Raw genomic sequence first — 14,706 nt, forward strand, 5'->3', positions numbered from 1 at the left:
GTGGTCAGATGAGTCACGATTTGAAGTTCTTTATGGAACACTGGGACACCATGTCATTCGGATCAGAGAGGACAAGGATGGCCCAAGTTGTTATCAACGCTCCGTTCAGAAGCCTGCATCACTGATGGTATGGGGTTGCATGAGCGTTTGTGGCATGGGCAGCTTGCATGTCTGGAAAGGCACCATTAATGCAGAGAGCTATGTTCAGGTTCTAGAACAACATATGCTCCCATCTAGACGTCATCTCTTTCAGGGAAGACCCTGCATTTTTCAACATGATAATGCCAGACCACATTCTGCAGCAATCACAACATCATGGCTATGTAGGAGAAGGATCCGGGTACTGAAATGGCCAGCCTGCAGTCCAGATCTTTCACCTATAGAGAACATTTGGCGCATCATAAAGAGGAAGGTGCGACAAAGAAGGCCCAATACGATTGAACAGTTAGAGGCCTGTATTAGACATGAATGGGAGAGCATTCCTATTTCTAAACTTGAGAAACTGGTCTCCTTTGTCCCCAGACGTCTGTTGAGTGTTTTAAGAAGATGGGGGGATGCCACACAGTGGTAAAAAGGGACTTGTCCCAACTTTTTTAGGATTTGTTGACGCCATGAAATTTGGAAACAACATATTTTTCCCTTAAAATTATACATTCTCTCAGTTTAAACTTTTGATCTGTGATTTGTGTTCTATTCTAAATAAAATATTAGATGTTGGCACAGAAATTTATTTTTTATACCTATACTGAGTTGAGCATTTCTTCCCATGTTTATGCACAATAAAAGGAGTATGTGTTCTAACTATCTTAACAAATCTGTTCATTTTTCTGCATCTACTCAGGCCACAAACTGAGAAGACTCCCACCACCAGCTCGGGCCCCTCCCCCTCTCGCAGTGCTCACACCACAACCACCACACTCCCCTCTGGTCAGAGCTCCACTGCTCGTCAGAACCAGTCTGCAGTGAGCGGAGCCAAACCAGCAACTCTGCCGGCCAATCTGGACGAGTTCAAAGTAATGTCAACAGACGATGTTTGTTTCACACAACCTGTTTAGCTTCTATCCATCCATCCTCAGGTCCTCTTTACCCGTTTCTTCCTTTTCGGGTTGTGGGGGTCACTGGTATCCACCATATCCCTCAGTCACTATGTGAGAGGTGCGGGACACCCTGGACAGGTCTCCAGTCCCATCACAGGGACACATGGAGACAAACGAGACGAACAACCATTCACTCTCTCCTAGGGACAATTTAAAGTTACCAGTCAGCCTAACATGCATGTTTTTAGTCTGTGGGAGGAAACGGAGTACCAGCAGAAAACTCAGGCAGCACAGAGAGAACATGCAAACTCTACCAAGAAAGTTCCCCAGCTGGGATTCGATCCAGCAACCTTCATGCTAAGAGGTGGCAGCTCTACAAACTGTTCAAAATTAAAATCTAGAGAAAATGCATTTTCTGCAAAAATGCAGTGTGAAATTTTGGTGTCGACGACTTTGCTGAAGAAACTTAAACTGAGTCTTGGGAAAAAGGCAGAAGAAAAGTTGAAAGCTAAAACAACCAGAACACTAGCCGAAAGCTATAAAAGTCCTAGACTAATTAAAAGCTACAAGAATAATTAAAAGTAAACTAATAAAACCAATTAAACTATTTCTGCTCTCGCTCAAGGCGGACACATTATTCTCTCCCTTCCCTGTTCTCCTCTTCCTCCCCTGTTCTCCTCTTCCTCCTAGTTTTGCTCTCTGTGTGTGTCTCGGAGCTCCTGGTACACATCTTCCAAATGAAAAAATACTATTATGGATCTGGTGAGCTGGACTTTCAACGCAGTTGATAAAATATTTTCAACAAAACGACAGGGTCCTGGAGAGCCCTCATGTCCTGCCGAGACTCATGCTGAAGGATACGTCATGGATCCGTGGAGGGTGTGGGAGCTGGTGTGTCTCTCAGTTCTATCTCAGAAGGACGCCAAAGACGTTTATATAATTGGATTCATGATAGCAGAGTTTCTGCTATGTGGCATTGGCGGGGCCTGTTTTATCAACTTTTGAAGAAGACATTGGCAGCAGCTTCAGCCATGACAAAGCTTCCGAGTCAGTATGAAGGTTTGGTTCATGCTACGAGTACTCAAAATCAGCTGATTTACGAGTTAAACCGTAAGATGGAAGTGATTTGTGAGAATCGCAGGCCACCTGTGGCTCCTAAAACTCGCCAGCATGTTGGGGTTGACCTTGAAGAAGGCTCATAGCATTGGAATGCCCATAAATCTGGCCATTTTGGATCTGGAAAGTACCAGCAGGACTCAAGGCTGACGAGAAAAAACAGTCTGCCTGAAGAATTGTGACTTATCTGAATCCGACTCCCCAGTTTGGCCTCGGATGCAGGTTGACTATCAAATTTCTCCTGGGACATGGGTAAACTAAGGAAAAGGCTTTGTCTATCACAAACTCCCGCGAACTTCTTTGCAGGCTTATCAGAACTGCTGGCTGAACATCATCATCATCAGGACTATGGCCTATCTGAAAATGTTTCATGGACAAATCTCAACGTCTTGATGTCAAATGCATGTAATGTGTCTATAAATGTGTTTGCTGGTAGAGTTTTTGATGTCTCAAATCGTGTCCTGAATAGACGATTTGAAGAGATCTTTTTTGTACTATCCATCCTCGTGGCTCCTTTTTCTATCTAAAAGTATTCTGATAAAGAATAAGGGGCTGCACTGTTGTAGCAGCAGCCACGTGCACTCCGCCCATCTTTCGGACGACTGTATGAACATAATCTCACTGTATCCCAGTACAATGATAATGAAGCTTATTCTGATTCTGATCCAAATTAAAAGTACAAGAAACAAAATGCTAGCTAAAGGTAGCAAAAGAAAAGATAAATATAGTAAAAAAGGAAGGTAATACCGTTAGATAATCATGAGTTTAGCTAAAAGATAAAATAACAGAACAAAGTAAAGGAAACTCCGTTAATCTGAGCAACTTGTTTTAATTTACACGTTGGTTGTATAAGATCTGCGTTGTTTCATCTGCAGGTTGCTGAGCTGAAACAAGAGCTGAAACTGCGAGGGTTGACAGTCTCCGGCACTAAGAATGATCTCCTCGATAGGCTCCGGAACTACCAGGAACAAAACGGTGGCAGCTCAGTTCTGAAGATGGGACTGTCCCAGTCCAGCCAGCAGGGCTCCACTTCAGCTGCCAGCCTCAACACACTGTCTCCAAACGCCTCTTTCACATCTGAACAGCTGTCGACAGACGGTGGGCTCAAGTTAGCTCTGTCCTCATTAGCTCGGGCGGTTCCAGGACGGGTCATGAGATTTGGCAGCACCAGCTCCAGTCCTCCTGTGTCACCCACTCCATCCGAGCGGTCATTGGCCGGGCTGAGTCCAGACGAGGCGAGTTGTAACGGAGACATGTTTGGGGAGATGGTGAGAGTTTGTTTGTTGTTGTGGGATAAACAGCTGTTTCTGTTTGTTTCCAGTTAACATTTCTCTCATTTTATCGTTCAGGTGAGTTCTCCCCTCACCCAGCTGACCCTTCATCCCTCTCCTCAGCACCCATCACACCTGGCTTCGCTCTCTCAGCCCTTCTCTGTAGTTAAAGAAGAGATCCAGAGCTCCTGCAGCCTGTCTAGGTCTACATCTGGATCTTTGCAGTCCAAAGAATCCCTGTCTGGAGACGCCATGGACACGTCATCCATGGACAAAGACCAGATGCTCCAGGAGAAGGACAAACAAATTGAAGAGTTGACCAGGATGCTGAGGCAGAAGCAGCAGCTGGTGGAGACCCTGAGGTCTCAGCTGGAGCAAGGCAAGGTGGCTGCAGGTGTAGTAGTGAAGAAGGAAGGAAAAGAGCCAAGCAGACCATCGCCTGAGGTTAAACTCCAGCCTCTGATAAAAGCTTCAGACATTCAGCCCCCCATGCTCACTAATGGCATGGTGCTGACGGTGAAGGAGGAAGTGGAGCCCAAGAAAGAGATGGAGGAAGTAACAAAGGAGACTGGAGGGAAGACGCCCAGCCAGCCAATGCAGTGCTCTCAGGAGACTCTGCTGAGGCTGCAGCAGATCCACCGGCTACAGCTGCAAGCCGAGCACCAGAAACAGCAGCAGCAGAGTCCGGTGCAGCTGCAGAGAAGCCCCGAGGCTAAAGTCGGCTCCCCACGACGACAACAAGACCAGAAAAAGGAGGCCCAGATCCTCCTCCAGCAGCAGCAGCAGCTGCAGCAGCTCATCATCCAGCAAACCCAGCAGAAACTCTCACAGCACAAGCGGCTGCAGCTAAACCAGCTGAAACTAAGCCAGCAGGAGGCTCAAGCTCAGCAGAAGAACCAGGTTCAGCCGAAGCAGGCTCAGAACCAGAGGTCCACACTCAGCCACAGCCAGCAGAGGAAGCAGCAGAGGACTCAGCAGAGGCAGCAGCAGAAACAGACTGCAGCAGGCTCCTTTCAACTGGTGACTCCTTTTAGATACCTGAGCCATGCTGCTCTGACAACACGAGTACTAGAAAACTAAATAACTATGATGTGTGTGTTTCCAGGTGACTCCAGTCACCATCGACCAACACAACAGCACTTCACTTCACACTCGGGCCATTTCATTAGACCTCAAGGCAAACGGCACCCCCACACTGGTCACAGACAACAACGGCAACCACTACTTGATTGCTCTGACCAGTCACGCTGCAGATAGACCCAATGGAGTGACCTCATTCTCTAAACTCAACGGACGCATCACACTGCAGGTACAGAGAGCGCTGTGTGAAGAGCAGCACTGTGATCATATCAGTGTGTGTGTGTAAATGGTCTGATTGTTGCTCTGTTTCAGAGATTACTGTCCACTCCAAGTAAACTCCCGAGCACCGAGGACAAGTCCAAAGAGCAGCCAGAGGCCGAGCCTTTGAGCCAACCAGAGAGGAAGGTAAAGAAATACAAACGCTGAGCTGAAACCGTCTGCTAACACAAGTTCAACTGATCAGAGAGCACAGGTCTTTAATCACAAGGCAACACGAGCAGAATGCTTCGTGTTAGTTAAAATTAGGAAAACCAAACCTAACAAATAAAATGATCAAAACAGTGACTAAAAGAGTGACGCTTCAACAGATTTCACTACGATAATTTATAGCAGGGAGTACCACACTTTTTCAACATGTGAGCTACTTTTAAAATGACCAAATCCAAGTGATCTACCTGCTAAAAAATATAAAACATATACTTATAAACATATTAAGTATGCTTTTTGCATTTTACTGTAGTTTATTGTCTGTACTTTATGTTGTCTGTCTAAAACAGGTCTGTCTTGTATAGGAGTCCTCGTGACTCAATTCATTCAACCTTTATTTATACAAGTTATGAGACTAACTTGGATAAATGAAAGTTGAGTGAATGAATAAGTCCCAGCTCGCTGTGGACGCAACATACTGATAAATAATGACGACCCCCCCCCCCCCCCCCCCGAAGTGACAATTTATTTTTACTGTCCGCATGCAAAATAATAAACAAAACATAAATACTTGTGTTCTTCACACAAAGGAACAGAAAACAACAAGCATAACTTCATGTTTGAAATAAACCAGAGAAGTGAAAACTCAGTCCTGACAGCAGCTGCTTCAACTGTAACTGTATTTATTGATACATGAGAGCTCTGATGAAGATAACATTTCTGATTTGCTTTTAAAGTCTCTGAACAACGAGGCAGCTGTTTTAACAAATAACTCTTTTAATCTCTCCGTCTTGAAAAGACTTCTTGTGCTTAATAGGGATGCACCGATCCACTTTTTAAAATTCCGATCCCGATACCTAGACCTGGGTATCGGCCGATACCGATCCAGTTCCGATATCATCATCATCATTGATTTTATATGAGGCTGTAATAATCTCCTCAAGTACAATGTGTACAAATATATGCATGCATGTCCAAAAAGGCAACTTGAGGTAAGTTTTATTAATGTTGGATAAGTTTTATAGTTAGAATTAAATTTTGCTAACACAAAACATGTTTCTTTTTATTCCTAGCTTTAAAGTGGATATTAAAGTGATTAATTTAAGTGGTTGTTTAAAGTTGTTTTATATTTTATAAGGGGCAGATATAATAATTTTTTCTTCTTTCTGCACTCTTTTCATTCAATGTTTTCTTTTTGATGATTTTTTTTTAATTTTGTTTAATTTAAATGAATGAATAAATAAATTAAATTAAATGTTAAATGGCTTCAAACATCTGCTAAGTTCATAACATAAACCAACAGGCATGTTCCTGTTTTTAGTATTTTACATCACTTTATAACGTAGCTGTTTTTGTTTTTAATATAATTTTCAAATCATGTTTTTTTATGATTGTCTACTGTTGCACTGATAAATATCTCCTGGAGGGTAAACTATATCTTGGCTGCAAGTATCAAGCTGAGAAATCCTTCGTTTTCTACAACTGATAGTGGTTGGTCTTATGATGAAGTTTAGCAACTTCTCTGTAAACATTTGAGCTCCGTGGTTTCAGCGACGTCTACTTCTTGTTCAATCCGAAGCAGGCAGCCTGATTTGGGGCAGCCGCGCTCAGTCTGTCCCTCCTCGGAGACGGGCAAACTGAGCGGGGCAGATTGGACGCGGCTGGCCGGTGTCGAGTCGCCTCTTTCGGTTTGACCAAAGAGTACTGCCCCGCTGAAGCCATGGAGCTTGAATGTCCATCGTAAAACTAACTTTAACGTGGTTTAATGTGGCGCTATGGCTGCAGACATTGCACGATGCTGTCTTGTGGTGTTTTTGGTGTAAAATACTTCCACACAGCGGACATGTTTAGATTAAAAGTTTGTTAGCAGTTAGCCACAGTGCTAACTCTGTCCTCACGTTGTAGCTGGCTGCAAACTATGAACTGGATTTCCTGAATGTGAGGCGGGTCTTATTACTCTAGGTTCATGAGACACGCCGCCGTTCAGGAAATCCATTCCATAGTTTGATGCCAACTTGCATCATGGATTGGAAATATCGTCAGGAGGATCGGAAAATCCGATACGTAAATTATGCTGGTATCGGAGGCTGATACCGATACTGGATCGGATCTGCCCCATCCCTAGTGCTTAACAATAATTAAAGTGACTTACCCAGAATGATGCTTTGCTGCTGCTCAGAGAACTTGGATTTTACTTCTTTCACCGCTTTCTTTCTCAGCTCAGTTTTCAGAAGGAAGTCACTGCTGTAGTTTTTATGAATAGTCCAAAATGTTGCTCCAGTGAAATACCCTTCAAATATGACATTGTGAAGACCCCCCCCCCCCCCCCCCAATTTTGTATGGAAATTGTATGGTTTTTGCTTCTTACTTGGTCCAGCTCCCCAACTCATTTTACATACTTTCTTGAGTTTAGATTAGAAGAAATAAACTGTTACGAGTCAACGTGTTTGTTTTTAGCACGGTTATTTGTGCATGCATAGTGACCTATGTGTCAGGACAAGATCCGGTCTCTTGATTGGCTGCCCTTTGTGTCAGTCAAGTGTCAAATTGCATAGTGACGATTGCTTGATCGGCTGACGTCTATTTAACAAATAAGAATTAAAAGAAATTTATTTTAAAAAGTCTGTCTATTTCGCCGTGGGGTGTACGTATTGAGCACCCCTGATTTACAGGATTTTAAGAGATCTCAATGCATTTCTATGAGGAAAATGTTTATAATATTGTGAAAAGTATAAAATCTATAAAAGTCACAGCACGTTATGTCTAATTAAGCTAAACGTTGGATAAATGAACGACTACGTATTAAAATAGTAAAAACATACAGAAGAAGCTCTGAACAGGAAAACAGTCGTGTAAATGCTGACTCAGCATTCACACTGTTACGCTCATATTTCTTAAGTTGCGTTCATTATTTTGTCCTCAGGGACAGAAGGCTGAGCTGCAGCTGGACACCAGTGGCGTCCCAGTACCAAGTCTGTCCCACACCGCTCCACCTAACCTGCAGCCTTTCTTTGACGACATGTCAGACACTGACAGTCAAACCATCCTGATGTCATCTCTCAAGGTTAAAGCTCCTTCTTCCTCCTCCCATCCACCAGTCTCCCTCTGCACATGTTCTTATCTTTTCTCCTTGTTTCTTCTCCTCTCTCATCTCTTCATCACCCCACCCACTTTGCAGAGAGAGGAAGTGTGTCCTCCTTACGACCGGCACACACTCTTCACCCCTCCCTCTCCTAAACCCAACATTTCCTTCCCTCCTCAGCGCTCCAAAGTATGTCTGCCAGTATCTCTCTTCTTCTTCTTCCCATCTTTCTTGCAATATTGATCATTTTTCAATTCCACTGTGTGTGTGTGTGTGTGTGCGTGCGTGCGTGCGTGCGTGCGTGTGTGGAGATGAGGTTTCACTGACCCGGTTCAGAGCTTTATTCAGCCCTGCTGAAGTTTCTGTTAGAGCTGCTCCATATCTGCTGATCTTTGTTTACTTCTGCTTAAATCATCAGCTGGTTCCCACAATGGCTCTGGTGGTTTTTGGAAATGTGCTGCACTTACATGTGAAATGTCTGCAGGAAGAAGAAAGTAACTTGGTGGTCAGTCAAGTGTCATGAGAAAATGAGAAGTAAATGTGTTGCAGCAGCCTCACATTACATGACCCCAGTCTGTCCTCCACGTTGGGACATTTTATTTTGGTACCAAAAAGTTTTATTTAGCAGGCACACTGTAAAACCAACAATTATCAAATTACAACCTACTATTGCACTTTCAAGGTCAATTTTAATCCTAGCATGTTTGAAAACAGATAAGTTAAGGAGATGCATCGTAGAGCAAAGAGGGTGGTAGCTAAGGCAAACAGAAAGAGTACGATGAGTTGTATGAGAGGCTGGATACTAAAGAGGGAGAGAAGGACTTATACTAATTGGCGAGACAGAGGGATCAGGTTGGAAAGGATGTGCAGCAGGTAAGGCTTGTTAAAGATAGGAATGGTAATGTTCTAACAAGTGAAGAGAGTGTGATGGTAAGATGGAAGGAGTACTATGAAGAGCTAATGAAGAGAATGAAAGAGAACTAAGAGTAGAGGTCATAGAAACCGTGGACCAGGAAGTGAGAAAGATTAGTGAGGGTGAAGTTCAAAAATTTCTGAAAAGAATGAAGAAGGGGAAGGCAGTAGGACTTGATGACATACAGTGGAGATTTGGAAATGTCTTGGAGAGATGGCAGTGAGGTTTTTGACTCAAATATTCAATGGAATATATAATATATTATATATAATATAAATATTCAATGGAATATTTGAGGGTGAGAAAATTAGGGGTGAACTGATTTCCTTAATTTTGGAAAATTGGCCGATACGTGCAAGAGAAACTGATTTTACCAATTTTTTTAGTTTCAACAACAGTTGTCTGAACTTCCTTTGTATTTCAGAGCACTACCTCATGGCCAGTTAAAACAAGTTTGTATTGTTTTAGGATATTGTTCAAGGGTATGTTTGTCAATAAAATAAGACTGGAAAATTGAAGGTGCATTGTGACCTTATAACACCTGACAGTGTCGCTTATCAAACAAAATCGGAATCGGCAGGTCAGACTTTTTAGAAATCGATGATCGACCAGAAAACTGCAATTGGTGCACCCCTAGAGAAAATGCCTGAGGAATGGAGGAGAAGTGTGTTGGTGCCCATTTTTAAGAACAAGGGTGATGTACAGAGTTGTAGCAACTACAGGGGAATTAAGTTGATGAGTCGCACAATGAAGATCTGAGAGAGAGTTGAGGAAGCAAGACTTAGATGAGAGGTGACTATCTGTGAACAGCAGAAAGTCCACAAAATATGCCATTTCTGCTTAGAGAATGCTGATGAAGAAGTAGAGAGGGTCAGAAAGAACTGTGTCTTTGTGGATTTATAAAAAGCATCTGACAGGGTGCCGAGGGAGGAGGTGTGGTATTGCATGAGGAAATCTGGAGTTGCAGAGAAGTACAGCACATTCAGAAAGTATTCATTGTTTCACTTTTTCCACATTTTGTTGTTTCAGCCTTATTCCAAATTGTATTAAAATAATCTTTCCTCAAAATTCTACACACAATACCTCATTTTGACAATTTGAAAACAGGTTTTTAGAGATTTTTGCAAGTTTATACAATTGTAAGAAATCCCATTTACTGAAGTATTCACAGTATTTGCCATGAAGCTCTAAATTAAGCTCAGATGCAGACAGATGCCAAGCAACAACAATACATCGTATAATGTTACATTGTTGTTGTTTGCTGTAAATCTCAGATCCTTGTGTTGTTTTGTACTTTTTCTGTTTTTGGGTGTGGCTGGGTTCTTGAGAGCACGGTTTCATTCCACCTCATGTACCACGTGATGCAAATGACGGTGAAGTCACCTTTAATAAAGCTGAAATTGGCACACACAAAAACATCAGCTGAAAAGTAGCTAAAAAAGCAGAAAGAAGCTGAAATTACAAGAATGAAGTGGAGAGAGCACATTTCTGTTGAATTAGGCTGAAAAAAGTTTAAATGAGTGCAAAAAATTTGGAATTAGCTGAAAAAAGCTTAAAGTAAAACAGCTATATAGTAGCTAAAATAGTAGGAAACACTGAAACTTGCAGAAATCTGAAAGGAGCATAGCATAAGTCTGGGTGTACGGATCGGACGGCATCTACAACCAGTTTCATAGGATCCACCGTGGGATGGACCTTTACAAGAGATCCTTCCTGCCTAAAGCCTCATCTCTTAATGAAATTAGGATAACGAGTTACAGCAACAAATAATTTCCCTTTGGGATTAATAAAGTATTTTTGAATTGAATTTGAACAAGCTGAAATTAACAGAAAGAAGTTAGAAGGTCAAAAGTGTTGTAGTTAGTAGAAAGGAGCTGAAGGGAGCACAAAACAGGTGATAAAACAGCTGAAATTGGCTGAAAAAAGTTTAAATTTGCCGAAAGAAGCTGAAGCAGAACAGAATGCGAAAGGAGCAGTAAAAGGTTGCAAACAGATCTGAAGATATGAAGGATGTAAAATGAGCTCAGTTCATTTTCTATCAGGAAAAAATGTCAGAAAAGGCTAAATATTTCAAAAAGCCAAAGCTGCATCAGTACCAAAAGTCACAGCAGGATTGTCCTGAAAGAGCTTAACGTTTTGATTTATGATTTGTTGAAATGGTACAAAAACTGTGGAACGAGAACGATGCAGAAAAACGTACAGAAGAACAATGGATGATAATAGCGTGAATGCTTCATGAACTGTCAGACAATCAGCACCTTGCCCGCTGACCCCAACTGTTGGTGCCAGTCTGTGGTCATGGCTCGTTCATGACTGAAGCAGCAGCCACAGTTTGACTCCTCGCCCTGTTTTTAAACGTTGTTGTGTCAAATACAGGAGCATGGTGTGGAAAAGCAAATATTATTATTTTAACATGTTTTATGAAGTCTGCGATTGTGTTCTGAACTCACGCAGGTTCTCCGACACGTTTACTCCAGTCTGAAAGTCAGACTGTGTTACTGCTCCTGTTTTTCTTGTGTAAGTGCTGATTTCCTGTGTGTTTTCAGGAAAACGGTGTGAACAACCAGCAGATGGATGATCTATTTGACATCCTGCTCAGGAGTGGAGGTAACAAACTCCGTTCCAGATACTGAAGTTTTGTATTTTCTGCCACCAAGTTAAACCACTAACGGTCTAAGCAAAGAGTCATGTGACAGGTATGATCCTAACTCTGCTGCACAAAGTGGCACAGGCATGGTAGGCTGTTGTATTATATAATCCAATTGTACTTTTATTTGTAGTTACTCTTTTAAATTTCAATTTTCTCTAGGTCAAAATAACTTTATTAGTCAGATCTGAATTTAGACATTTGCAATCACGTTTACAAATGGATATTAGAATGCGAGATAATCCAGTTGTTACAGTACCATAATTGCCGGACTATAGAGCACACCTGAATATAAGCCGTACACATAAAAAACCCAGAACAAAACAACAACAACAAAAAAAAAAAAACAATTTTGTACACATATGAGCTGCAGGTGTTCATGTTGTAACATGAGTGTCAGCACAGCTACTGAGAGATGTGCAGCTCTTGTTGTAGATCAAGAATCAACCACCAGATAGTTTTACAGACTTTTTTATTTTTAACACAGAGTGAACCCCACAGGGTTTAAATTTAATATCTGCTTGGAAAAATGTGACTGCAGATAGTTAACATTTCAAATGTGATTAGTAGGGTTGGTATTGTGACCAGGAGAAAAATAATAGTGTAAAATCTTAAGATACGTGTGATATGATTATTTGATATATCAGCCTGCCATACGCTGCGTCACCCTGAGCGAGCGGACAGGCAGAGTTGAGTGTGATAAATTGTTTGATCAGTTTGATACGAGCACACGCATCAGTCTCAGTGTAGCTCCACTTGATGGTCAGAAAAATACTCAGTTCTATTTCGTATAGGCTTCGCCCTTTAAGAGCTGTCGCTGGTGGGTTTTATCCCGTCATGCAAAGCATCGCACTGAAAAGTTTAGTCCACGCCCACCTGTTGTGTGGGCCCCACCCGGTCCGTATAAATTACGTTAAGAGCAGGTAATCGGCTCCCATTTTTCTTCAGCAAGCTAATAGCACTTGTCAGAAGAATGAAGAAGGGAAGTTGTCCAGCTTGACCAGCACAACCATTGTTAAGGCTGCCTGTGATCTCGCCACGCCAACCTCCTGCCGTCCCGGTGAGTTCTCCTCCCTGAGGAGAAGCAGACGAGCAGCCTTGTTTCAAGGTATGCGCCGAGGAATATTTCTCAGTGGCGGGTCGCTGGACGACGATGCCATGGACCCTTTTTTCCTTTTATTGCCGACTCGGAGCGAATCGGATGGTTCCTCCAGGACAGGCGGCATCAGCAGCAGCCCCTGCTGCTCACTCCCTCCTGGAGAGCGTAGTGTCGGAACGAGGGGGGCTGAGCGGATGCTCACTGGTTTTTTGGCTCCACCCCAGCTCGCCGTCCTGATCCCATCTGGCCTCGTTTCCCAGCAGTGACGTCCTACTGGAACGAGGCTGCACCCGGACCTGGTAGACTGAGAGCGCCGGTTTCCACATCCGCGCCCATCACCAGAGTGGAGGGGTTTTACTGAGCGGAAATTCCCTCGGTGCCCCCCCTGGAGCCAAGCTTGGCGGAGGCTCTCGGAGCAAAGATGTCCAGGTTGGACCAGCATCCTGTGCCGGAGGCATGACCAGACGGTGACGTCGCTCTCCAACCGAGCTCACCAGTGTGCGTTCAAGGTGGCCGCAGCAAACAATACGTTGCGCCGCTGACGTACAGCATCTCAGAGTCTGGAGGGACAGACCTGCCTGAGGAGACAAGAGCTCCCCCTGCAGGGCGTCTGACGTCACCCTCAACCCGTGTGCCTCGTCTGCTGTTCCCACCTCCCTGTCGGGAGAAGCGGACGTGCTGTTCAGAGCCAATTTTCAAGGACTTGCTCGAGAAATCGAAAAAGCCGGAGGAGGTGTTGGAGACTGTGCGCCATCTGACCAAGCCGCACACATCATCCCACCCTCCGGCCCGCTGGAAGGATCATCGTGGCCAAAGGCAGCAATAGAGACGTTCCACAGCTGCAGCAGCGTGCTCCGCTCTGCCGCCAGCCCCGCCCGTCAGAGAACAGCCCTTCTCATCCCGGCAACCAGTGGTTCAGCGTTTCCCAGAGATCGCCAACAGGCGGCGACCTGGGACAACAAACCACAGGGCTCATGGGGGAGAAGATTCAGAAGTGACTCCTTGTGGGGGATGTGTGTGTGCAAATGATGACATGAGATTTGAAATACAAACCGGATTCCAAAAAAGTTGGGACACTAAACAAATTGTGAATAAAAACCGAATGCAATGATGTGGAGGTGCCAACATCTAATATTTTTATTCAGAATAGAACACAAATCACAGATCAAAAGTTTAAACTGAGAGAATGTATAATTTTAAGGGAAAAATTAGTTGTTTCCAAATTTCATGGCGTCAACAAATCCTAAAAAAGTTGGGACAAGTCCATTTTTACCATTGTGTGGCATCCCCCCTTCTTCTAACAACACTCGACAGACGTCTGGGGACAGAGGAGACCAGTTTCTCAAGTTTAGAAATAGGAATGCTCTCCCATTCATGTCTAATACAGGCCTCTAACTGTTCAATCGTCTTGGGCCTTCTTTGTCACACCTTCCTCTTTATGATGCACCAAATGTTCTCTATAGGTGAAAGATCTGGACTGCATGCTGGTGTAGTGTAAATGTGTGATGTTAAATTTTAATTCTGTAAATAAATGACCACGTTCATTTTGATGGGTCAAAGATAAACACGTTTCCGTCCACATTTTATTAAATTCAATGCACGTTATTATTCAGTCCAGAAAAATGAAAGAATCCGTTTAATTTATGAATATATATATATACAGCATATGTTCATCTACACTGGCCATTTCAGTACCCGGATCCTTCTCCTGTGTAGCCATGATGTTGTGATTGCTGCAGAATGTGGTCTGGCATTATCGTGTTGAAAAATGCAGGGTCTTCCCTGAAAGAGATGACGTCTAGATGGGAGCATATGTTGTTCTAGAACCTGAACATAGTTCTCTGCATTAATGGTGCCATTCCAGACATACAAGCTGCCCATGCCACAAGCACTCATGCAACCCCATATCATCAGTGATGCAGGCTTCTGAACGGAGTGTTGATAACAACTTGGGCTATCCTTGTCCTCTCTGGTCCGGATGACATGGCGTCCCAGTGTTCCATAAAGAACTTCAAATCGTGACTCATCTGACCAC

The 14,706-nt window shown here is 43.4% G+C and overlaps 1 protein-coding gene across 5 annotated transcripts in view; it reads left to right on the forward strand.

Moving 5' to 3' along the window:
- The window catches only part of mrtfab (myocardin related transcription factor Ab), a 117,438-nt gene that overhangs the window by 94,687 nt on the left and 8,045 nt on the right, over nucleotides 1-14,706 (forward strand). For 3 of the 5 annotated variants that reach the window (XM_037690752.1, XM_037690755.1, XM_037690753.1), the window contains 8 exons: nucleotides 842-1,013; nucleotides 3,029-3,421; nucleotides 3,503-4,444; nucleotides 4,530-4,733; nucleotides 4,817-4,909; nucleotides 7,854-7,994; nucleotides 8,109-8,201; nucleotides 11,472-11,532. In XM_037690752.1, coding sequence (XP_037546680.1) covers nucleotides 842-1,013; nucleotides 3,029-3,421; nucleotides 3,503-4,444; nucleotides 4,530-4,733; nucleotides 4,817-4,909; nucleotides 7,854-7,994; nucleotides 8,109-8,201; nucleotides 11,472-11,532 — 2,099 coding nt within the window. The remainder of the gene's footprint in view (nucleotides 1-841; nucleotides 1,014-3,028; nucleotides 3,422-3,502; nucleotides 4,445-4,529; nucleotides 4,734-4,816; nucleotides 4,910-7,853; nucleotides 7,995-8,108; nucleotides 8,202-11,471; nucleotides 11,533-14,706) is intronic. The other 2 variants (XM_037690754.1, XM_037690756.1) reach the window with 2 other exon arrangements.

Source organism: Nematolebias whitei, chromosome 17, assembly GCF_014905685.2.
Source record: "Nematolebias whitei isolate Nwh7 chromosome 17, NemWhi1, whole genome shotgun sequence".
Classification (NCBI taxonomy): domain Eukaryota; kingdom Metazoa; phylum Chordata; class Actinopteri; order Cyprinodontiformes; family Rivulidae; genus Nematolebias; species Nematolebias whitei.